The 25498-nt window shown below is 34.5% G+C and overlaps 2 protein-coding genes across 2 annotated transcripts in view; one reads left to right on the top strand and one right to left on the bottom strand.

The window, feature by feature from the left end:
* Positions 1 to 210: 210 nt before the first annotated feature.
* On the top strand, positions 211 to 6185 carry LOC127948561 (synaptogyrin-3-like). Its single transcript, XM_052545041.1, has 4 exons — positions 211 to 360; positions 1928 to 2162; positions 3196 to 3341; positions 4445 to 6185. The coding sequence occupies exons 1-4, from the start codon at positions 259 to 261 to the stop codon at positions 4661 to 4663; spliced, it is 702 nt and encodes a 233-aa protein (XP_052401001.1). The 5' UTR covers positions 211 to 258; the 3' UTR covers positions 4664 to 6185.
* A 3966-nt stretch (positions 6186 to 10151) lies between these two features.
* Positions 10152 to 25498, bottom strand: part of cacna1hb (calcium channel, voltage-dependent, T type, alpha 1H subunit b) — a 51662-nt gene continuing 36315 nt past the window's right edge. Inside the window, exons 20-33 of the mRNA XM_052546436.1 lie at positions 23019 to 23145; positions 22749 to 22874; positions 21879 to 21968; positions 19636 to 19828; positions 17431 to 17582; positions 16797 to 16906; positions 15527 to 15660; positions 15187 to 15257; positions 15016 to 15094; positions 14134 to 14255; positions 13624 to 13917; positions 12628 to 12784; positions 12387 to 12544; positions 10152 to 11484 (exon numbers count right to left, since the gene is read on the bottom strand). Of these exons, the coding sequence (XP_052402396.1) occupies positions 10492 to 11484; positions 12387 to 12544; positions 12628 to 12784; positions 13624 to 13917; positions 14134 to 14255; positions 15016 to 15094; positions 15187 to 15257; positions 15527 to 15660; positions 16797 to 16906; positions 17431 to 17582; positions 19636 to 19828; positions 21879 to 21968; positions 22749 to 22874; positions 23019 to 23145 (2806 nt within the window). The 3' untranslated portion in view covers positions 10152 to 10491. The remainder of the gene's footprint in view (positions 11485 to 12386; positions 12545 to 12627; positions 12785 to 13623; positions 13918 to 14133; positions 14256 to 15015; positions 15095 to 15186; positions 15258 to 15526; positions 15661 to 16796; positions 16907 to 17430; positions 17583 to 19635; positions 19829 to 21878; positions 21969 to 22748; positions 22875 to 23018; positions 23146 to 25498) is intronic.

Below are 25498 nucleotides of genomic sequence, written 5' to 3'. Positions count from 1 at the left end.
TTTTGGGGGTCGCTTCAACCAGCAGACACGAATAGTGTTAATGTAGCCCATTGACTTGGCAACACAGGAACACTAACCGCGCCAATGAACCTGTTTTTGTGAACTAAACTGATTCAAAAGATTCGAGCCACTAGGATGAATCAAAGGCACGCGCTCGACTCTGGGTGTGCACGACGAGGGCAGGCGCTCGTGCACGCTCTCAGCTCTCCTCTCCTCTCTGTATCTCACAGCAGCAGCAGCAGCAACGCCTCTGGGAGGATGGATGGAGCGGGCTCGTTCGGAGCGGGCCGAGCCGGTTCGGCCTTTGATCTGATTGCGTTCATCAAACAACCACAGACAACCCTAAGAGTCCTGGCGTGGGTAAGTACAGCAGTCTTCTGTGAAATATGACTGACAGAAAATTCTGTATTGCAATTAACTGTTTCCCTTTTAATGGCAGAGCGATTATTTTAACAACGTTGATTTTCCACCACGCGTTTTATATGTATTTATTTTTGTATATTTTCATTGCTTAGAATTCCATTGGCGTTTGTAATCGTTTAATGTAATGGTTGGGTGTTATAGGATGCGGTCACGTCAGATGTTGCTGTGGTAGAGCAGGTTTAAAACTGCTGTAGTGCCACTGGTTGCAATGTTTGAGTCATTCTTAAAATATGGCTATGAATACATGCCTTTAATAATATTATTAATAATAAACTACAGTGATATTTAACACATTTTAGATATTTAATAAACCTTGGCACACTAGGCAGGGCTTATTTAATAAAAACTTTGTTTATTTATTTTTCATTGGTGGCGAATAATATATTTATTTTAGTTTGATCGGTAGTGTTTTTTGCGGATTTGTCTGTGTTGTTGTCACTGGTGTTACATCACTTGCTTCATTTGTGAATTACATTGTTTTTCTCCATATGCAAATGGACCATCAGAGGTTTAGGTCATTGAAATTTACTATTTGTAAAAAACAAAATATTAATGTCAGGTCTCCTTAAACATTGTAATTTTTTATTGTAGTAATTAGAACCAAGTCATCAAAATTGTATTATAGGATAACAACCATACTGCACTGTTTTAAAACTTTCAAAGCCTTAATTTTGTCATTTCTGGTCTTTCTCAAAAATAACAAAATGAGCTTGAACTATAAATCAACTTACTGTAGTAACTTCACAGATGACTGATATGTTCATAAATGCACATCATTTAACAGATCCGTGCCTGAGGGCAGAGGAAAATTGTGTTTTGACTTTTAAAAAGCCTCCAAACACTTTCAATTGTTTTGTACTTAATTGATTTATTTCAAGGTATATTATTTTATATGACTGAATCAACCTGAGTACATTAGGTCACCTCAACAAAAGAGGGTCAGATGTAGAGCTCTGAGGCATGTTTAGATTCATATTGCGTCTTCCTTTAACAATGATTTATCTAGCTAGCCAATAACAAAAGCAGCTGTAGCTGTTTCTATGACGACTATGTGATGTGATTCTGCGTCAGTTTGTGGCGTTTCATTGCCAATAATAGCACATGGCAGCACAATAACTGCCATTGCTACTGATTTTGTCTTACTGTTACTCCAGGAAACACTACACTACACAATATGTGCACTTTTTTTGATGATCTCTTGTCTGTTTGAGTGGGTGTGAACCGTGTGGTCGTGCTCGATCTGTTGTATTAGTGTGAATTAGCCACATTTTCTCCCTAAGGTGTAAATAAAATTCTTTCCTGGTAAATGCATAACACAGCCTCAACAAAATAATGATGTTTCACTTCCATTTAGCATGCATGATATAAGAAAAGAAAGCTTCACTTAGATGCCTTCTGAGAATGCAAATCATTTAAGGGGTTTTATTGATTTAACACCGACCAGGGATGAAGTTTATATGGCTGTTGCTGTGACTCATGTCTTTTTTTCACTGACTCTCTCCAGATCTTCTCCATGGTGGTCTTTGCTTCTATCATAAATGAGGGCTATGTGAATATGGGCAGTGAGCGCCTGCACTGTGTCTTTAATAAGAACGCAGACGCCTGTAACTACGGCATCACTATAGGAATTGTGGCTTTCTTAGCCTGTGTCTCCTTCCTGGCCATGGATGTCTACTTCCCCCAGATCAGCAGTGTTAAAAACAGAAAGAGAGCAGTGCTGTTGGAGATGGTTTTTTCAGGTAAAAGTATTCAGTCATGAATCACTGTTATCATGTGAATGATGATCATTAGTGTATTCTGATGCAGTCACAATTACATCCAGTCAGTGATTTTCATTTACTTGTGCATTCCATTCAAAAGTTAATCAGAAATTTTTATTTCTAACCCAAATAACTGATTTAAAAATATATTTTATCTGATTGCAGTAAGTAATAATTATGTTCAACAAATATGTTACAAATATGCTATATAAGATTTTAGCTTTAGTTTATAATATAGTATATATTTGTGACCCTGGAACACAAAACCAGTCTTAAGTCGCTGGTATATATTTTTAGCAATAGCCAAAAAAGCATTGTATTGGTCAAAATTATTGATTTTGATTGATTCTTTTATGCCAAAAATCATGAGGCTATTAAGTAAAGATCTTGTTCCATGAAGATATAAATTTTCTACCGTAAATATATAAAAACTTAATTTTTGATTAGTAATATGTATTGTTAAGAATTAATTTGGACAACTTTAAAGGTGATTTTTTTGCACCCTCAGATTCCAGATTTTTAAATAGATGTATCTCTGCCAAATATTGTCCTGTCCTAATAAACCATACATCAATGGAAAGCTTATTTATTCTAAAAATTGACAGTTTTGTGGTCCAGGGTCACATATAATGTTAGTTTAGTACCGTATTTTCCGGACTATAAGTCACACTTTTTTTAATAGTTTGGCTGGTCCTGTGACTTAAAGTCAGGTGCGACTTATTTATCAAAATTAATTTGACATGAACTGATAGAAATGAACCAAGAGAAAACATTACCATCTACAGCCGCCAGAGGGCGCTCTATGCTGCCAGAGATGCTGCTCAGTGCTCCTGTACCGAAAAATACGGTATATAAGGTTTTAGTTTTAGTTAACTATTACATTGTTCTAAAGACCCAATTGCTGAAATTGTCAATCTGTCTGTATGATAATAAAATGTAGTGTACCTGAAAAAAAAAATGAAAAAGATAATAAGAAAATAAATTCACACATTTTCCAATCTCCTCTCTTCAGGTTTCTGGACATTCCTTTGGTTTGTAGGATTCTGCTTTTTGGCCAGTCAGTGGAGTCGTACTTCCCCTAAGGAACTGCCGCTGGAGCAGGCGTCAGACGCGGCACGAGCAGCTATCGCCTTCTCTTTCTTCTCCATCCTTACCTGGGTAAGACACTCCATCTTATACACACAGTACACCATCACAATTACTTTCATATTTGACCACCAGAATTGGTGTTTGTGCTTCAGACTTATCTATGTCTGCGGTTAAGAACACTGTCTTTATGGAGGATAAACAGAGGCTTCTGTCCAAACAGTAGATGTAGATTTCATGTACTACTCCTAAGTACACACTAAACTATGCTAGTCTGACTGTATAGGACAAAGTACTGTCAATATAGTCAATAAATGTACCAATCTATCACTGGGGCAATTCAAAAGGTTCTAATATGTACTTTTAAAGTACTAATATTTACCTTTAATGGAGTAATATGTACTATTTAGGGGGAAATAAGTCACAAAGGTGTACCTTTTAGCTTTGTCATGAGAAATCTCTGAAGTTTAAAAGCACACAAACAATTTGTCATAAATGTTGATAAAACAAGTATTACAATTTCTTAAGATTTTATATAGTTGAATACAGTATATGTTATTGTTGGTTATTATGAAGCCTAGCTTTATAGATATTAAGCTACACTATATATGTATACATATACTATATTCTATCTGCCATCACAATCAACCAGACAATATTTTAAGATTTTCTCAAATAATAACTGTGCCCAATTGGCCAATTATTAGAAGTGGTCAGTGTTAAAAAGTGATTTTAGGTAGCATAAATTAAGTGTTATTTTTTTATATAATTTTTTTTTTTTAAATTGGAAACAATATATTTGAGTTAGAATAGATGACTTAATTTACAATATATAAAAAAAACAAACAAACAAAAAAAAAACACCTGTATATAAAAACATGTCCTGGGTAATATAGACACAAGACGCAAACACAGGCATTCACATAACATTACATATATTGAATAGCCTAATCTAATTAAAGTCACTTTTTCCGTCACAATCATAAGAATGAATTTATACTTCTAGATCAAGTAGAGTCAAAACATATTGTTCTTGTGTGTTTACACTGAAACTTGGCTAACTCAAGCATTCCAACTAACTCTTGCTGATACCTCATTAGCTTGACTGTCTTTCTCACTAACATGCTAATCACATGCTAATCACTAATATGCATAATCCTGGTTATCCTGACTAGGCGGGCCTTACGGTGTGCGCCGTTCAGAGGTTCCTGCTCGGTACTGACATGACACTGTTCACCACCGAGCACATGGCCGCCCATCCGCCCAAGCAGCCGTACCCCTCCAATGACATCATCGGTCAGACCACCATCCCCGTCAACGCTTTCCAGAGTCCACCGCTCATCGAAACCGTGGAGACCTGCCCCCCTGGATACAAGATCCCGCCTGCATTTTAATCCACAACCAATCAGAAGACAAGGAATATAGCAGCGCTAAAGGACTGAGTATAGACTGCCGTCAATGTTAGCTAAATGTATCGTATCGTATTGCATTTTAGTAACAGGGTGGTGAGGAGATGATGCTCACTTTCTGTAGTCTGCACTATAATACAGTCTGGTAATGTATAGTCTCACTTCAACCTGAGCAAAGATGGATGTTTTGGGTTGATTGTGATTGCGTACACAAATGTTTTACATTCGGCTACAAATAATTGTCAAAATCACCATTGGCGATTTATTTAGTATTTATTGTTTAATTAAAAATAGTTAAAGGTGCACTAAGTATTGGCTCTTGCATCATTTAAAAGGCAAAGTTTTTGCTGAGTAAATATTGACAGAATTTAATAACTAAAATTCAGAAAAAGCTTATCTAAATGATGACTTTTTTTGCCAGTTTGATGAATTGAAATTATGTGATTGAAGTAAAATCAATCAAATAAAATATAAATCTTACAGGAAAACCTTAAAAAACTGGAGTTTTAGACCACTAATATGAGCTGAGTCATATTTCATATCTAAAATTTACAACATATTTTATAAAAGTACTATTCGTTTCTTTCAGTGTAAAACTCTTTCAATTCCAAAAGTTACAGTACTTGGTGTACCTTTAAGTATAACAAAAGGATTATATTAATATTTTGGTTGCACTTTATTTTACAGTATGTGTACTTACATGTACTTATAGTGTACCTACAGTATGTTTAATCTAAGAAAGTTATGGTAATACAAGGTAACTACAATATTATATAAATACAAGGTAGGGTTAGGTTTAGGATTAATAGGATTAATCAGGGTTAGTACCTAGTTATTACATAGTTATTGTAATTACTATATTAAGTACATAGTATGTACATGAGAAACAGGACTGTAAAATAAAGTGCTACCAATATTTTTGTGTTTCTGATTATCAAATGTCTTGGCACAGCTGATTGACAGATGTACCAAACGATACATCGATCAACATCTTCTGCTGTTAAATCAGTTCTGTCCACACACATTGTCAAAAATCAGTTTTTGTTGAGAGAATTAGCAAATGTGTTTATAAGTGCTTACAGTATGTCACTATTAAGAGAGAGAGAGAGAAATAATGAGAAATGGTGAAGAGAATGAGCAAATGTGTGTGTGTGTGTGTGTGTGTCTGCTGATGGACTCTAGTAGCAGTCATAAACATTCCGGATGAGATAACTGAGATTACTGGAACAGATTGTTTACTTTAACAAGCATACTTGTGCATATGTGTGTGTGTGTGTGTGTGTGTGTGTGAGTGTGGGTGGGAATGTGTGTGCTTGCTCTAATTCTGTCTAATTGCATGAGATGTTAAAATGCCACAAATTTCCCACTGAAGCAGAGATGTACTTGTTATATTTTGTTAATGGAAGAAGTTACAGTGGTTATTAAAGTCTTTAAGTTGACATATACAGTACCATGAGGTCCTGAATAAAGGTGAATCAGTACAGTGAAGCAGACTGCTGGATGATGACATCTTGTGTGCTGGGATTCCAAATGGACAGATTTTTTATTTTATTTTTAACAAAAATAAAATTAATTTTTTATTATTTTTTTGCAGTTTTGGAATAACATGATGGTGAGTAAATAAAACAGAGTTTTAAATTTTGGGTCAATAAAGACCTTTCATATATATATATATATATATATATATATATATATATATATATATATATATATATATATATATATATATATATATATATATATATATATATATATAAACATTCACTAATTGAAATAAAGCTGAAATAAGCTAGCAATATTACATGATTTTAATTTTTTATTTGATGTAATTTTAAGAACTAAAATCACAAACTATAACTGAAAGCCAAATACATTAATGCTATATAATACAAAAATATAAAATGAATGAAAACAACAAAAACCTTAATCAAAATTACTTGGAGGAAAACTGAAAATATAAAAATAAAATCTAATTAAAATATGAATAAATACTAATAATATTAATATGTATTATAAATATAATATAGTTTTGGTTAAAACTGAAATCGTAAAAGCTAAAATAAAAATTATACTAAAATAAGAAAATTTTTTACAAAAGATAAAATAATAACACAACATCACCCATTTAGGATAATACAATGTTTGGTGAAGCCTTTGCTGTGTATGAGTGAAAAAACAAACAAACAAAAAAACACAAAAAGCATTCTCTATGAGACTAATGCTTTAGGTTTAAGCATAAAAACATGGTTTTCCTCTTACTTAAATCATTTCAATCAATCTGGTTTAATAAGACGACTTTCATTTTTCCATAAACCTAAATGCCATAAAATGCCCTTGAAAAGAAATTTGAAGCTATAAAATGTTTACAGCTATGTTGCCATTATTGGATTTGCAACTAGATTTATAATACAGTGTGTATCTTATGGTAGTGTGCTTTATTATGTCATACAAAAACAACAGAAATAAGGGCAAGATACAGTTGGGTTGATATACATGCTATTATTACCAGACCAACACAAAGAAGCTTTCTGGTGCTGTCCTTGTTTATAATTTCAAATACATTGGGATATATTACAAGGTACATATTGTTTGCGTTTCAAAAACCAATATAAATAAGCTGGATGACAAAAACCTTGCAAGTGAAGCTTGGAGGATGGAATTCTCCACAAATAGGGTACAAACTAGTGTCCTGTTGCTTTTTTGTCAAATAAATATATATAAAAATGTCATGTTCTTCAGACAAAGAGCTATTAATATGTTTAATAAACTATTAACTAACATAAAATTCACAGCATGCCAATAGCAAGTTTCAAATGGCAACCATTCATTCAACCCTGTTATTAAGGTTACATCAAGGGGAATAAAATATATATATATTTGCTACTTTATGGGACATAAAAGTTTATCAAAAACTAAAAAACAACATTTGAGCCCGCCCCCAAAATAAAAGATTTGGGCAAAACGCCTCATTTCACTGACACAAAGTTTTATTATTATTATTTTATGCCTTTTATTATTGAAGTTATTTCAAGCCCAATTTTGTACCCTATTATTGGAAAGTATTGACATTTGGCTCTGTTTACACACTTCACACATAGTGGCAATGGATACAGTCTACAGGAAACACAGCATTGGGAGCAAAATAGAAATCTTTTCAAGTAGTTAACAGTCTCTTAACGTTTAATGTCCATAGTTTTTCAACAAAATGTATCTTGATACTCAATAAATGCTAACATCTGTAGATGCACCCAAAAGCATCATGAAGCAATCAAACAGCATTCTGGATCTCACACTGCATACATTACACACATCCTGACCGCAATACAGCGATACTCATTTATATTTAGCAGCCCTTGGTTTTCCCAAATACCTCCATCACACTCTAATTAACCATAAAATAATTTTTAAAGATATGCCAGGCATAATAACTGACAATACTTTGAGAATTTGTAAACTACAATCAATCACACACTATTTTTACAGGGCTTGAAAACACTCAAAACACACATAGAAAAAAGAAAAATCATTGTTTTTTTGTTCATCATTTCTCCAGTCTTCAGTGTCACATGGTTCTCCAAAAATCATTCTAATATGCTGGTTTGCTGCACAAAAGTGTGAAAAGCCAATGTTTGACTGGTAATGCAGGGGAACTTCAGATGCACGTCTGTCAAGGGTCATGTTGTGGTTAATACTGCAACACTGACAAGAAAGGAAATAATGATAATGCTATTCAAAACTATACCAAAATGTAAATGTTCATGGGCTAATTATTACTCAATTCATCCCTTGATAGTCCAAAACACCAGTGTTTTCAAGCCAAATTAAGTGTTAAGATTCATGCTAGCTCATTTCTTTGGAAATCTCTGTGCTCGTGCATGGAATAAATACATAAATAAATGTCCTGATTGTAAGTTTACAAAAAGCATGTCAGTGAAATACAGTTTAAAAAAAACTGATATATGCTCTAACGATGAAAGTCAAATGGGAAAATATTTCAGAGGGTTTAAAGAAAAAGATCTGTCTGTACAAGACGAATTTCTGGTAGTTACCTACTGTTGTCTTTGCATGTGTTATTAATTATTACATTTAATTGCATTACTAGATAAATTAACCTCTTTTAAATATGTGTATTGATTTGTCAATTTAAAAAAATTTGATTAAAAAATAATTTGAAATAATACATGATTGATTTATTGATGATGATTTATTTGCTTTAAAATGACACTCCAAGTCCTCCACAGACTGCCAAATTTGAGCACATTTTTACAATAAAATACTATTTAAATTTGATTATATTTCAGTCCTATTTAAAATTGTCATGTTTACTTCAATGTGTTACTTGCCATGTTAAATGTATTACCTTCTGAGTCGAAACAGTTTCAGTGTAGAAACTAAAAATTGGATAGAAGTTTGCATAGACAGGGTTATTAGGAAATGTTATTACACTAGTGTCATGTCAACACAATGCTAAACTCTTGACTATAGTTTGAAAACAGTGTCGATTTGATCCTGCTGCAGTGCTTTTCCCCAGAGACTTCTACTGCATCACTGTACACACAAACTGAGGAACAACTCAAAATGGTTTTCTGCTGCAGCTGAAGAACTTGAACCTGGAACATTCATTTAACACGATCCTTCCTGAAGACCAACAACATGTAAAAATTGGACCCTTTACAAAAATATCACATGCCACACATAGGCTATATACAATAATCATCTCATTCCTTCAGCTACACAATCTGCATTATGAAACATGCACATGTTTCAGCTAAAATAGATCTGTGTCATATATTCTGTAAGACAATAGGGTGTTACAATTAGGGCATGACTTTGAAGTTAATTAATCGTGACGTGAGGGTTTGCTTGAAGATGACAAATATAGTGCTGCCATTTAACCCTCATGTTCTGTCGAGATTTACTCACTAATAAGAACTCATAATAATAACTCATTTCAACACATTATGTTATTCTGTTCCTCAGACTGTCGGGTAATTATTATGCAATGTAGTAATGTTGTTTCTGTTTGGGGTCAGTCTGATTTAAAATATTCTTATTAATAATAATAACTAGATTTGCATAATTTCTCAAGACATATTGAGTGTTATTTTTTGCCAGTGCAAGAAGGAAATCTAATCTTTTAAAAAGCAAAACTACGCTTTCGCATGATTTATTGTGTCATTCATGTCTGTTGCAAAAATGCTGGATCACAATCTGTGTCAAAATGTAAAAATAAAAACAATTCATCAATGCTTCAGGATGTGGTTCGTGTGTCTTTTTTTGCTGTTCAATCTTTACTGATACAAGTAAACTTATAAATAATTGTTATATTTTATACATTTACTGTACTGGAGCTACTTTCCCCACTCAAATAAACATAAAAAAGCTAACTTTTATATATATATATATATATATATATATATATATATATATATATATATATATATATATATATATATATATATATATTCTAAAGTTTCAATACACTAAGATTTCATTTGCCAGGCTTTACAGGATAACTTTAAATGACACTTTTTGAGCTATAAATCTATCAATCTTTCAGACCCCAAACAAAATATGAGGGTTAAAATTGCACGGTCATGCCACGATGCAACATGTTTCTGTGACGGATGTTCACATGAACTCACATAAAACGTCAGAACATCAGTGTGTGTGATGACCACTAATACAAGTTCCCTAATCAATATGATCAGGCAAAAAAAACATCAGTTCCATCAGAAACACATTTGCATACTTTTGCCGACAGCGCCTCTGACTGTTATTAAAATGCTTTGAGTGGCTTCCTGCGCGGTCGCTTAGGCAAACGAATCCTCATTTCCTGGATCCCTAGTGCTGGCCATTCTGACCAATACCTTCTTCCTGAGTGGACTCTGAGCTGCGTCTCCCACCGCCCCCGAACGCCCCTCGGGAGGGAAGGAGTGCGTCGACTGGTCACTATCCGAAAGCAGTTCTGACATGCTGCTCAGCGAACTTACATCCGATTGGTCAAAAGAGAATTGTGGGAGGGGCAAACGACCTGGCAAAAGAGGTTCATCCTGCAGGTCAGGAAGATCTATGGACTCCTGTGGTAATGCGGAGTCGAAGGACGGTGTCCGCCGTCTTAGGACTGTGCTGTGATCCTGACTGACCGCTGGAGACTGAAACTCTGCTTCGGTGGGAGGGTCGATGGAGATGCAGGGCGGGCTCATTTTCTCCTTCTTGGGCATTTGAGAAGGTCCAGGTGGCTGCTGCTGAAGCAGTAACTCTTCCCCGTGCGTTGAGTGGCGCCGAGGGACGTGGAGTTGAGATAGGAAGCCATTATTTTCCATACTGTTGTACTTCCGTAGACATTGAGCGCTGGTGCCCGGCTGGGATGCCCCGCCGTTTAATGAGTCTTGAGACCGGGCTTCAGAACAGAAGTGCGGTTCATAAGGGGACAGGTTCTGGTTGCGTGCCACACGCTGAGACGCTCTTCTTTGGGGAACGTTCGTTTTGAGACGCACCACCTCATGCGAATCCTGTAGTCTGGTTTGTGTATGTGTATTTGTTACTTCCAGAGGTTTTCTAGATTGTCGACAGGGGATGCTGCGCTGGCTGTACATGTGTCTGTTTGTTCGTACGCTCGCTGTTCGGTTGCAGAGGGGAGGGGGAGGTGAGGCCTGGGGCGAACACGGGGCGGATCCACCGGTGAGGGGAATGCTGGGTACTTTGAGATGAAGATTATCAGTGGAGCAGGGTTTGCTCGGGACGTGTAAGGTGTCTCTGGAGTCAGTGTTTGTGGAATCAATAGAGTCGCTCTTTATTGCTTGCTGCAGGTAAAAACACATGTACTGTCAGAACACACATTTAAAAAAACTATAAATTACATTACAATCTTGAATACTTTATTGCTATTTCTAATATATCATGAATATCATGAAATTTAATTTAAAATAAATTAAAGCTAATACCTAATTTAATACAATGATGAATGATTATAGATATATTATAGATTAAATTATATATGAAATCAGTCATTATATATTTGCATCAAATATTTAAATTATATATATATTTATTTTTAATAAAATGTTTGATAATGTAATTTTTTTAAATATTTTGTATTTTATATTGACCTTATAAATTAAATATTTTAAAATAGAATTAATGCAAATTTAAACAAAATGACTATAATATTATTTAGTATTAATTTAGATAATATTAATAATAACAACATTTTTTGTAATACATAGATGCACTGCAAATTACATATGTGTATATATATATATATATATATATATATATATATATATATATATATATATATATACATACACACACATACATATATATATTTATTATTAGATTAAGTATTTATAACACTTTAATAATGACTTATATAAATGTAAATGTACATATACAATTTAAGTTAAAAGATAGACAGATTTACAGACAGGCTGATAGACAGATAGACAGATGTCTGTGTTTTGACAGCAGCATAAACTTAAGAAATCTGTGTAAAATCTGATGCTCATGTTCTCAGCATTATTTGAGAAGGATACAATGGAAGCAAGAACATCTGACATTTGTACAAATGTTCACATGATCAGTGTCACAATTCTTGCATTTCATAAGTGACAAAGAAATTTAATTTGATGTAATTGTCAATTTAATTGAATCTATTGTTATCCCTAATATAAAACAGTCATGAGGGTGAGAGTTGCTGCAGTACCTGTCTCCGCAGAGCTCTGAAGGCATTGCTAGATCTTGCTCTTTGATTTAGAGGATGGGGAGCAGGAACGGGAGCCAGGTTTGTCTGGGATGCAGTTCCTGGAACCTGCATTATGGCACTATCTTCACAGGGCTGGGTGCCGAGTGAGGGAGAGGAGCCTGTAGAATACACAAACAGCTTTAGACATATTCTCTCTCTGCACAAGTGCCATGACCAGTAAGAACTGGTTTGGTTCGGTCACCTGGTAATGTGGAGACCTGTTTGGAGACCCTCTCATGAATGGACCCATATACAGGCTTAACAGGATAGAGCATGTAACTGTCATTAGGTAGGGACAGCATCCGTGATAAAGACGGTCTACTAACTGTCAGGAAGTTGCCGTAATTGGGGTCTTGGCCCTGTGAACACAACAAATCAATATTATGTGCTTTAACAGTTATGTTTTTCCTTGCATATACATATTAAAAATCCTGCAAAAATATTTGTATGATTATTATTTAAATAACATATTCAATATAATATTTTTTTAATATAATATATGCATAATCTGTCCTGTACTCCAATAAAAAGTAGATTGGACCACTTTAAAATTGCACATGTTGATTTTAAACCTTAACTACACATTTATTTATAACCCTCCGGTATTAAATTAATCTCATTTATTTAGTTTCAATGATATTTATTTTTTAACATTTTGTATTTTAAGGGGATTTCATGGTAGACAATATTGACCTCTAAATTATGCACATTTCTTAATATAAAATAATGCAAATAAAAAGTTATTTTCAAAAGTTATTTAAAAGTGATATTTCCGGTGGGAGAAATAAAGAAAATCATATTTAATACCATAGTGTAACCATACAGGGCTGTGCATTCCCTAGTGGATTATAAGAGCATTTTCTGCCATATATATATTAAAAACTGTGGCCCTCAAAAAATTATCTGTTTTTTTTTTTTATTAAATTTCCTAGGGTAATCATTTTTGACAGTGAAGATCAAATGTGAGGCTATATTTTAAGAGCATTTAGCTTTTTCTAATCAAATTCACCAAAGAGTTTTTAAATACAGTAAACTTTCAGATTTTTTTTCTCTAATCATAAACATAGCTAAAATACATTTAGATACAACTCTACTAATATCTATTAAATATATGGGGAGCGGGTTCCTTGGTATAATATTTTCAAGAGTACAGTGGCTTTATGTATAGAAGAATTATAAAAGAATGTACAGAACTGACCTGTTCATGTGAGAGAGTCTCCATTATCACAGCTGTACCCTCAAGCCCGATGGCTCCGCCCACAGAGGCGGTGCTTTGTCTACGCATTCCATGAAGCTCTTCCTTCAACTCCGCCTCCATCTCGGCCTCCTCACGGGCGTCTTTGTTACTCTCCTCTAAATGTTTCATGAGCACAGCGACCACAACGTTCACCAGCACAAACTGTGCCATTAGCACAAATGTCACAAAGTACAGAGGCGACAAAAGTGGCAGGTAACTCAGACATCTGTCATTTTTACATTCCCGCAGGGTATCCTAAACAGAAACAGAGAAACTGTGAGTTCTGTCAAGCTGATAAGATACTGTGTGTGGGAAACAAATAATCTTTTTGACAGCTAATAGCTTCACTCTTAAACATCTGGAATGACATTAGGGTGAGTTTAAGTCTAATTAAGAGCTAGCATTAGATATCAGCATTCCATAAACAGGTATTTATGACATGCATGAATAGTTTCATGGTTTGCAAAATACCTTCATGATTCCGTTCCAGTTGTCTCCGGTGGAAACGCGGAACAGAGTGAGGAACGCCATGCCAAAGTTCTGAAATGTAGCATGTCTGCTCAAACCCTCACACGGGTTATCCTCAGTGCATTCTGTGTTCAAAACAATTCCTTTTAATACTTTACCCAAAATATACACGTTTATTTATTTTATGTAACAATATGCACTTCTGTTCAAAGTTTGGGGTGCATAAGATATTTTATACTGAATTAATACTTTTGTTTAGCTAAGATGCTTTTAATTGTTTAAAAGTGAGATTTCATTATATTTGTAATGTTATAAAATCATTGCTGTTCTTTTGAACCTTTCTACGTCTTTCTACGTTTCTACGTCATGACGAGGAAAAAAACATATATAAATCGCACCGGACTATAAGTCGCATTTATTTAGACCCAAGAACCAAGAGAAAACACTACTGTCTACAGCCGCGAGAGGAATGTTTTCTGTTAGTTAATTTCTCTTGGTTCAAGTCAAACTAATTTTGATAAATAAGTCGGACCAGACTATAAGTCGCAGGACCAGCCAAACTATGAAAAAAAGTGTGACTTATAGTCCGGAAAATACAGGTAATAGAAAAATGTTTCTTGAGCAGAAAATCAGCATATTATAATAATTTCTCATGGATCATGTGACAAGGAAGACTGGAGTAATTGCCAAAACAGGAATAAATTATATTTTAACAATTTTAATAGTAGTAATATTTCACTGTATTACAGGTTTTACTCTATTTCTGATTAAAGTTTTCAGCCTTGGTGAAATAAGAGACTTATTTTTTTGAAAACATTCTTTTTTCCAAACTTTTTTTAAACAGTAGTGTGGTGTTAAATAACAGGAAGGGAAAAGTCTACCAACCAAGCTTGCCAAAGAGTTCGACTCCCAGTGCTGCATAGATGAAGAACAGCAGCATGAACAGCAGACCCAGATTACCGACCTACAGAACCAGAACATCTCCAGAATAAAGCCACATACATCATAATCTGTGAATAACGATGAATATAAAATGTGACATATGAACTCACTGACCTGCGGTAAAGCTTGAACTACTGTATCCAGTAGAGATCTCATTCCTGTGGCCATCTTCAGCAGCTTCAGCACTGAAAGGGAATTTAATACCACATTTCATTCCTCTTATAATCATTTAGACACAACATGTCAAATACCCAAACTGTACGAAATATCTTCTATTGTTTTGTACTGGAAAGAATTTTACTGACCCCAAACTTTTTTTAATGGTAGTGTAAATAAAGCATTTTTTAAATTTCCCATTGCTAAAAATGATGGAAATGTCTCTTCTCTCTGGCAGATCTTATAAGACCTGTTTCATTTTTCGGCTGGTGTGTGTCTGTCTGTGTGTATTATGTACCTCTGGCGATGCGCAGCACCCTCATTATGCGTATGATGGTCGGGTTGATGGGTAGTGAGGCATTCAGGTCAATTTCCTCAAGTGTGATGCCCATGATGGAGAGAAGAACAATTGCCAAGTCTAACTGATTCCACCTGACAAAACAAAAAAACTATGAGATAAAGCAGAGGTCCTGTGAAACCATTTAATATTCTTGAAAAGAGCTAAACTTGACCATTAGAGACTGTCAGAGGAAAGGTCTTTCTTTCTGGAACACGAGTGAAAGACAGCGGAAGATAATCCCGTATTTTTAATTTATAAAGAGGAAAGTTATTAATTTATAGACTTTCTGGGCTATTTCTCTCTGTCTCAACGTCACAGGATGTGTCACAATGGTGTCTCATAATTATTCATGAGTCTGCATGGCCTTATCTTATGTCTTATTATTATTCATGACACCATGTGACCTTTCTTTTTGATAGGCATTTCAAACAGTGAGTTGATACCATTTTGGAACATGGGTCGCAGGTATTCGCGTTTGCATGACATCCGATGCTGATAGAGTGACAGGATTTCAATCAAAGACTGACGCATTTGAAATATTTGTGTAACAATAATTCTATTTTTAGTAAGGTTTGGAGAAACATTGAGGCTCAAGACGCAGCTTGACACTCATCACACACACCATCTGTCCTCACAGACTCACTTTAACCCATAAGTTGTTAATAATGTAAAAGCACAATCACATATATTTTTTTTTATTATTGCAAATTGTCCCAGTATTTATTTGTAATGTAAAAAGTCTTGACATGTAAAAGTCTTTGCTAAATGAAAGATATACTTAAAATAACAATGTTTATTCAGCAAAAATGCATTAAACTGATCAAACATGACTCTTATATGTATATTGTTACAAAAAAAAATACTTTAAAAAATCTGTCATAAAAAACTATTCATCAAAGAATACTGAAAAAATGTATCACTGTTTCCACAAACATAATTAGACTATTATGTTGAATTTTCAAATAATCAAATAAATTAGGCCTTGCTGGTCATAAAAAAAAATCTTATGTCAAAAACATACAAAACTCCCTAAACCTTTGAACAGTAGTTTATATTAATGCATTTAAAGCTAAACAAAACTTATTGCACTTGTCTTCTCCTCATTTCATGAAATCCATGAGAACAGATCCATGCTGTAATGTCCATTTAAGAATACAACCAACTAGTGAAATTACTTTCTAGAAAATATACTGTATTTCTGCACAGTGTCCACATGACGGAGCCTTACCTCTCTTTGAAAAACCTCCTGAAGCCAAAGGCAACCAATTTCAACACAGCCTCGATCACAAAAACCAGCGTGAACAAATAATTACAGTACTTCAGGCCTTCATCCAGATACTGAGAAACACAGATACAGACAGTCAGACACATAGAATATTAAACTTGAATTCAACAGAAATGTAAAACTATTTATTTATATGTTATCTCATATTGTCATATAGTAAAAAATATGTCTGTCAAAATCATCAGAATCAAAATGTAATTAATTTCTATGCAGCAGAAGTAACTTTCCTTTCCAGTTAACATCGCAAGTTATGTAACAAAAACTTTTCATGATCCAAACTATTTCTGATGCATACTGTATATCTATATTAACTAGATTTGTTTATACTGAATAAAGTTTCACTCTGAAATATGTCAGATTATGGAAGTAAAGTAGGTGTGAACCGGTGTTGTTATTGCTAATATATATATATAGTCTATAAAAGATAGTATAGTGTCTATTTCAGCCATTTTTTGTTCAAAAAATAATAATGCAATGCTAAAATTCTGATATATTTTTTTCAAACTTTTTTTTTGTTAACTTAATAATAGTATCATTGCCCCTGCAGAAGTGTTGTCTCTCTGGTAATACACCAAACCTTGGGTTGTCTGTAGTGCTCCATTGACATCGTGAGCACATTAATGGCGATGATGATGGTGATGAAGAGGTCCAGATAATGGCTTGTGCAGAGTGTGTGAATATAGAGGCGTGTTGGAGAGTAGTCTGCATAGTACGGCCTCTCCAGGGCCTCTGAGAGACAAAAACACACAGAGAACAATAGAACACCTTCATTAGGGTGTATTCAGGCACACACACACACATACACACACACATACACTCATCTTGCATCAAAGGATGCTGTGAACAACAGAAATGTCAGTTTTGGGATGCAGCTTTGAATTGAATACATGTTAATATTCACAATATTTGTGAGGTTTCGTTGAAAATAACTCAAGGACAGGATGTGTGTTGTTAGTTTAATGTATAGGCTACTTTGTTGTCCCTGTCAAACACAAGCACACTGACCCAGTTTTTGTCTGGCTACTAAACTGCTAACATAGCAGTGTGTGTGTGTGTGTGTGTGTGTGTGTGTGTGTGTGTGTGTGTGTCTGGTCACAGTTAGCAAACAGTCGAGTCATCTGAGGGACGTTGTAAATGTCCAGCCAAGCGTCCCCAACATCCATCATGGCTCACGACTGCTCAAGGTGTCTTTGAGAGAAGCTTTGTGAGCATTTGAGATAGAGAGAGAGAGATAGCAAGTGATGTTTTGAGACAGCTAACTAATTCAGTTTCCAGTTCAGGTATTCTTACAAAAAGTACTGTGGCAGTACCAGGGTAAACTGATGATATATGATGTATACTACAGCACTGTGAATATTGCTTACTTATGTAAAACTCACCACCTTGGTTCTAGGAAGATGTGTGTTGATGGGGCATTCTGGGATGCTTAGCATTTGCGAGTGTTATGAATATGTTTTTAAGACAGTTGCTTATTGTCCCAGAAGAGCTTAATATTTGTACCCATAAACAAGGCCCTTAAATATGTAAACTACATGAATTACTATGGCTGGGTAAAAAATATGGATTTCTTGATTTTAATCGATATTGATTCGTAAATCCCAAGAAACTCTTAGTCTAGCCTGTTTTCAATGTTTTGTTATTTTTGATATAAAACAAAGTCTCCCATTTAAAATGTCTATTTTATTACAGTATTCAAACAATAAATGCCATTTTGCGCTGTTTAATGTGGAGTGACAGATCACTGTAGCGCCTCAGTTCAGAGTGAAATAAACATGAATGAATGTCTGAAGAGATGATAAAAGAAAGAGTACATCTTACCAAAATCTGTATCCTATCTCATATAATTGCTCAGTCAAGCTCAAGCTTGTAAACTATGTCACAAAAACATATTCTGTGACCGAAAACTTAACAAAACTTATTAGCTCCAGAGAGGAGCATTTTTCTAAATATGTGCACTGTAGAACATATTCATTATCATTTTTTTTCTGTTTTTCAATGTTTCATTTATGTTAAAATAAATCCATTAAATTTTTATGACAGTCAGCCACCATTAAAATGTTTCTATTTAAAAGAAAGTGAATGAATTGGAGTAGAAATATATTAACCTAATTTTAACTTAATTATTATGAAAACTTCACTGAGTGTAAAGTGTAAAATAATTGAATCGAATCAGACATATATAGAATCGAATCGTGAAATTTGTTGCAAAACTTAGCCCTATGAAATATATAATTCTACCTATTGTTTAACCCCCACTCATGTTTTTCTATCTATATTACCTGACACTAGTAGTTCTAAAGTAAGGTTGTTGTTAATTATACCCAAAGCACAGGATTAAAGTGTGATTTGAGGCAAGAGTAAATGGTTTTACTCTAACTTATAATTGTGTGCCTCCTGTCTAATTACATTTTGGTTATGTGGTTTTGAAGTCAAACAAAGTCAAAGGGCTTTTGAAGAACGTGGCTGTGGAAATCACTATTAATTGTCTATTTCTCGAGCTAAATACACATGACAGCAATTAAACTGTACTGTACTAACCATGTGTGATGCAATGAAGTTACAAGCAATAAAACCAATCTGTTCCAAGCCAGTTTTATCCTAACCAACAGTGACAAGCCACAAAATATTTTGTGGCTCTTTGCTCCTCTGAATACTAAAGTGGCCAAAAAAATTAATAAAAAGGCCCCAAATCCATTTTGTTCTGAATTTAGCTTTCAGTGAAAATAGAAAAAAATACTTTTTATTATGAAACTGTGCACGCGTACAAAAAACACACGCTTACTCCTGCGTTTCTTCTCCATGCGCTTCTGTCTCTTCTCCTCTCTCCGTCTGGCCTCCTCTTCCTCTTGGTCTTGTCTACACTTGTGGAAGTTCTCGACCACCACACCTACAAACATGTTCAGCACGAAGAAGCTGACGATCAGCAGGAAGGAGATGAAGTACAGAAGCATCCAGGGATTATGATTCCTTATGGGCTACAAAGAGAGAAGAAAGAAAACAGAAAACATTGTCTTAAAGTGGTGACTTTGTGCAGTTAAAGAGGAGTCATTTTCATAAGGAAATATTTATGTGTCCATGTGATGAGCACAGTAACATATACTGAGAATACAAACTTTATTTGCTACACTGAATTTGCACACATTTCTCCTACCATTCGTTTGTTGAAATGCTGGATACTCACTCTTGGAATTTATTTAGCTGAATTTAGAGTATTTCTGCACATTAATTAAATCTTAATTCACTAATTATGGGCTAATACAACACCTTGCCGAGAACTGAATAATGCAGGTCTTAAGGCTTTTTTTTACATTGTTATTCTAATTTTTTTTTAAATGCTGCTCCTGTCTCCAAGAGCATATTTCTTCAAATCCACTCAAATAGCATTAATAGTGTGTTAATTCTAGAGTATGTGCGGATGTAAAATAAATGAATAATATTCAGAATAATATGGCAGCAGTCTTAGTTAAACACCAATTAAAATTTTAAGAATAAAACTACTGAAATGTTTAAATATTTGTGGTCAGTAAGATGTATTAATGTTTTTAAGTGAGTCTCTTGTGCTCACAAAAAAAAGCTTTTATTTGATCAAAAATATCATAAAAACAGTGAACATTTTTAAATAACATTACAATTTAAAATGACCTAATTTAATTTATTTTCTTTTAAAGTTTATTCCTGTAATGCAAAGCTACTGTACATTTTTTGCACCATTTCTCCAGTCTTCAGTGTCACATGATCCTTCAGAAATAATTCTAATGTCTATTATAACAGTTTTATTTTATAATAAATGGATGAACATAAAGTTGAAAAGAAGAGCATTTATTTGAGAATAACTTAACGTTATAAATAAATTTACTTTTACCTTTGATCTATTCAATGAATCATTGTTAAATCACAGTAATATTTCTAAATAAATACATAAATATTTTACTTGCCACGATATTTTAAACATAATTCCATCATTTTAATTCCATTATATATACAGTACACACACACACACAGACACACAGACACACACAGACACACACACACACACACACACACAAACTGGAATATTGGCTCGATAAAGCAAGCATCACTAATGTGATGTGACCTACAGTACATAATCAGAATGTAAAAATTTACATTCAAAGAAGTTGGAGACAAAGGAGCCCATAAGTAAGAAAGCAAAGACAGAGAATGCGACAGGAAGAAAGTGCAGAATGGAATGGAAACTCTATACTTGTCTTATTGTATATGCAACACAAATGGTATTTGTCACTAAACAAAAGATGGGCCACTGTAAGGACACTATATACACCAGTTGTGTTGAGTCTGTTACTGTCCGTGGACTCAATGTTTCTGTGTATGTGTGTGTTAGAGAGAGTATATAAGACCTCTCAGTGGAATTAAGTGATGAATGTTCTGTCTCTCCTCCTCTCCGCTGCTCATTCTGGTGTCCTCCACTGTATTTTTATCTATCTCTCCCTTTTTTCTTCAGTTCAGAGCTGAATTAATCAAACAAACACTCGCTTTACCTAAAAACCTACTGCTGCCTTTTGTGATTGTGTCACTTGAACTTCAGGGAAGAAAAAAAGCAGTCAACACTCGTGGCACCTTCAGTTAAAATGGATAGATTCAGAGTAAGGTGTAAGTGTTTCCACACTCAGTAGAGTTACCTGAAGAATGCACACACACACACACCCACCCACACACACACACACACACAAATGTTTGTTTTTGTGAAAAGTGGGTTAATCTCATAGGCGTAGTGGTTTTTATACTGTACAAACTGTATATTATATGGCCCTACACTACCCCTACACCTAACCCTAACCCTCACAGGAAACTTTTAGCATTTTTACTTTCTCAAAAAAACTAATTCTGTATGGTTTAAAAGCGTTTTGAAAAATGTGGACATGGGTTATGTCCTCATAAGTCACCCTCTCCTTGTAATACCTGTGTCATACCCATGTCATTAAACAGAGTTGAGTTCTGATATGTCCCAAAAATATAGCCCCCCCCCACCCCCACACACACACACACCTGTTGGTCCACAGCCACGGCATCTAAGCCATCATACATGATGCTGACCCAGCCATCTTTAGATGACAGGACGAATAATGACATCAGTGCCTGCAAAAGAGAGATAAAATGGATTCATGTGAACAAGAGAATATTTTACAGAATTACTCTATCACTGCCAACAATACAAATATCTGTAAAATACTGGAGGAAAAGGGGGAGGTAAACATTTTTTGCTCAGATAAAACATATAAAATTACTATTACAGTTCGAAGCTCTTTTATATTTTAAAATGCAATGTATTCCTGTGATGCCAGCCATTACTCCATTCCTCAGTGTCACATGATCCTTCAGAAATCATTCTAATATGCTGATTTGCTGTTCAAGAAACATTTCATATTTTCATTTATTTTTAGGATTTGTTTGATGAATAGAAAGTTCAAAAGAATAGCATTTTTTTTAATGTAACAATTTTTTCATCATAAGTCATCAAAAAATCACAAGTATTTGTGTTTGTATGTCTGTGTGTGTGTAAACAAAAGCTATATATAACTAAGCACTATGTACTGACTTGTGAACAAAATAAAAGCCAGTTAACATGACGGTATTAAAGATGCAGGTCTAAACTAAAAATAGCTCAGATTTTACATATGAAACAAGAGAACAGGATTGAGAAATACTCTTCACCAGAACCCTGTCACCTTGATAAACTGTGCTTGTGTGACCTGAATCTAAAATATAATGGATTGCTTGATGGTTTATAAAAAGAGCAAATGAGAAGGTTGATTTTTAAATAAAAGATGCTCCCGGTGGACATAATTTATCCTCCATGAATTCCCCCATAATGTCTACATCTATATGAGTGAGTGTAAGTGATTGTGAGCATCCTACCTGACCCAGGTTATCAAAGTTGTACTTCCTACGGACCCATTTGTATTTAGCCTGCAGGCACTCAGATTTATTGGTGATATTTCTAGTGTCAAAGCCTTCACAATGGTAAAACTTCCCTTTAAAGAGCTGAATAAAAGAAAAATACCTTTCATTTAGACAACATTATTACAAATAAACAGCAAGCAATAGCTCTGATCAGTGATTTTATTTCCTAAATAAAAATGAACTTAATTTCTTTAAAAAATTTAGACACTAGCAAAATGTGTGTACCTGAACTCCTAGAATGCCAAAGACAATGAAGAAAGCGCAACAGATCAACACAATATTTCCAATAGGTCTGAGAGATGTGATCAATGTTTCAACAACCAGCTTCAATCCGGGAGCTCTGCTTATGACCCTGATGACACAAACACACAAAGAAATGCATATTTGGTGTTGCAACAATATCTGAACTCAATGCAAAACCACTGAACTAGAAAGCGTGTGTTAATAAAAGGGCTCAGTGTTGCACAACACGCTGACGAGACGAGATGTTCTCTAGTGTTAGCCTTGAAATGAATAAGTAAGTCTGCTCAGCAGAATATCTCTCTGTCTGAGAGTTGCAGGTTTTGTTCAGATGTGACTAAAGGAACAGTTTCCTGACAATAGCAAGAGATGAAATGTGGTTTCAGCACCATGGACAGCATTATTAACGTTTCAAAAGTCAGATCAAAGTCAGGTCTGGTGAGATGCAGCTTTTGGTTTGAAGTGCAAATGAAATTTTAAAGATTTGGCAAAGAGGAAGATTTTCTGCATATTACATATAATTTAGGTCTATATCTGATTTAAGAATGGTGATGCACCATAATTCATTTTTACTGAAACACCAAAACCAAAATCAAACTTAAATCTTTCATTTAGCTAAAAGCTGGAATGTTAAATAAAGTTGATTTAATAATTAAAACTTAAAAAAAGAAAACTGAGTTCTAAATACTGTATAAGCAATTAAATTACACATAAATTATATAAGTCAGATTTTATATCACCAGAGGTGTCAAGTAACGAAGTACAAATACTTCGTTACTGTACTTAAGTAGAAATTTGGGGTATCTATACTTTACTCGAGTAATTATTTTTCAGCTGACTTTTTACTTCTACTCCTTACATTTTCACGCAAGTATCTGTACTTTCTACTCCTTACATTTTAAAAAATAGCTTCGTTACTGCTATTTCATTTCGGCTTGTTTTCATTCCGGCTTGTCATCATTCAAAAAAAAAAAAAAACCTATCCAGATAAATCGCGCCATCCGGATGGAGTGAATTGGATTGTGGTTGGATGAGAAGTATAAACATATACCATCCCGACACCCTATTGGTTTGTATGCGATCCATCGCACCTGCACATGACACAGATCACATCACACTCCAGCAAGGACATAGATAGTTTTGGGTATCAAAAAATATATTTCTTAAAAGTAGGGTTGGGTATGGAACCGGTATCCGATCGCCTCAGAGTCAGTCCGCTTAAATTTCATATGAAACCGGCATCAGACCGGTCTCCTCCCCGTCTTTCAGCGCGCTCTTCAATCCGCAGACCGCGGCGGAGCAGCACGAGCTCAAACAAAGACAGAGGACACAAGGTGTGTGTTTATCGATAGATTGTTAGAATATCTGTATCTGTGCAGTTTTTTGTCATAAATACGGTTTACAAAAGGTCACGAAGAAGCAGTCGCTTTCTCATCTACTGTAAAGTTTTCGCTTGTCACAGCTCATCACACCACAGCTGTTTCCTCCAGCGACAATCTAGCCCTTAACACAACGAACACATACTTTAATTACACTTTTTTAAATATACTTAATTTAATCATACGTACTTTATACATACACTACTGTGCAAAATCAGGCACGTTAGTATTTTCACTTAAAAGAATGGTGTTCGGCTATTTATATATTTTGCTGTAGTGTGTCAGTAGAAAATATCAGTTGTCAAACTGCTTGTGCATTCAAAATCGCACTAGATTATTATTAAAATTAATGGCAAACTGATATTTCCTATGGACACACTACAGCAAAAGATATAAATAACTGGCTTAAACCCTTTTTTGGGGTGAAAATACTATTTTTTTATTTTCCATAAGACTTTTGCACAGTACTGTATTTTAAAAACGACATTGTAGCTACTTTATAAAGAATGACCATACAGTAATTCACAGAACTGATTAAAGACAGTGACAGACAGCACTCATCTTAGCTAAATATCAGAGTGAGTGACAGAGATACAGTACAAACATTATGTGTGCTTTTGTATTAAATAATGACCCAGATTGTAAATGACGTTTTTTAGCCTTAGATTAAGGGAGGCACATCTTGGAAAATGAGAGCATCCAAGGTGAAAGTTATGGATTTATTTTAAATATTTGTAATGTTCTGTAATATTATCCATAGTTTTTTTTTTTTTTTTTGTGGTTCTTTTTTTTTAAGTATTGGTTTAGGCACCGTTTAGGCACCGGTACCATTATAAAAGTATCGAAAAGACACTGGACCTTACTTAAAAAAGTTATTATTTCTCACTGGCTCATTTACCAAATGAGTACTTTCTCTTCTTCCTCCGCAAATTAAGCTATTGTAGGTAGTTCGGTAGCGAGACGTTTTAATAAATTATCGTTTGCGATTGATGACGATTGATGATTGATTGATTGACAATGTTGTGATAAGTAGGCTATACCGACTTTGTAACTCGTTACCCCTCCCACACTGGGCATAGCAGACGT

Source organism: Carassius gibelio, chromosome B1 (assembly GCF_023724105.1).
Source record: "Carassius gibelio isolate Cgi1373 ecotype wild population from Czech Republic chromosome B1, carGib1.2-hapl.c, whole genome shotgun sequence".
Taxonomy (NCBI): Eukaryota; Metazoa; Chordata; class Actinopteri; order Cypriniformes; family Cyprinidae; genus Carassius; species Carassius gibelio.
Note: the sequence above shows the minus strand (reverse complement) of the source record. Positions and strands in the feature narration are given on the sequence as shown.

What these genes read in the sequence shown, in the direction of transcription:
- LOC127948561 (XM_052545041.1), top strand. Translation starts at nt 259, where the DNA reads ATGGATGGAGCGGGCTCGTTCGGAGCGGGCCGAGCCGGTTCGGCCTTT. An exon ending in GTTGGAGATGGTTTTTTCAG is followed by an intron (nt 2,163 to 3,195) that starts GTAAAAGTATTC and finishes TCCTCTCTTCAG; the next exon opens with GTTTCTGGACATTCCTTTGG. An exon ending in TCTTCTCCATCCTTACCTGG is followed by an intron (nt 3,342 to 4,444) that starts GTAAGACACTCC and finishes TATCCTGACTAG; the next exon opens with GCGGGCCTTACGGTGTGCGC.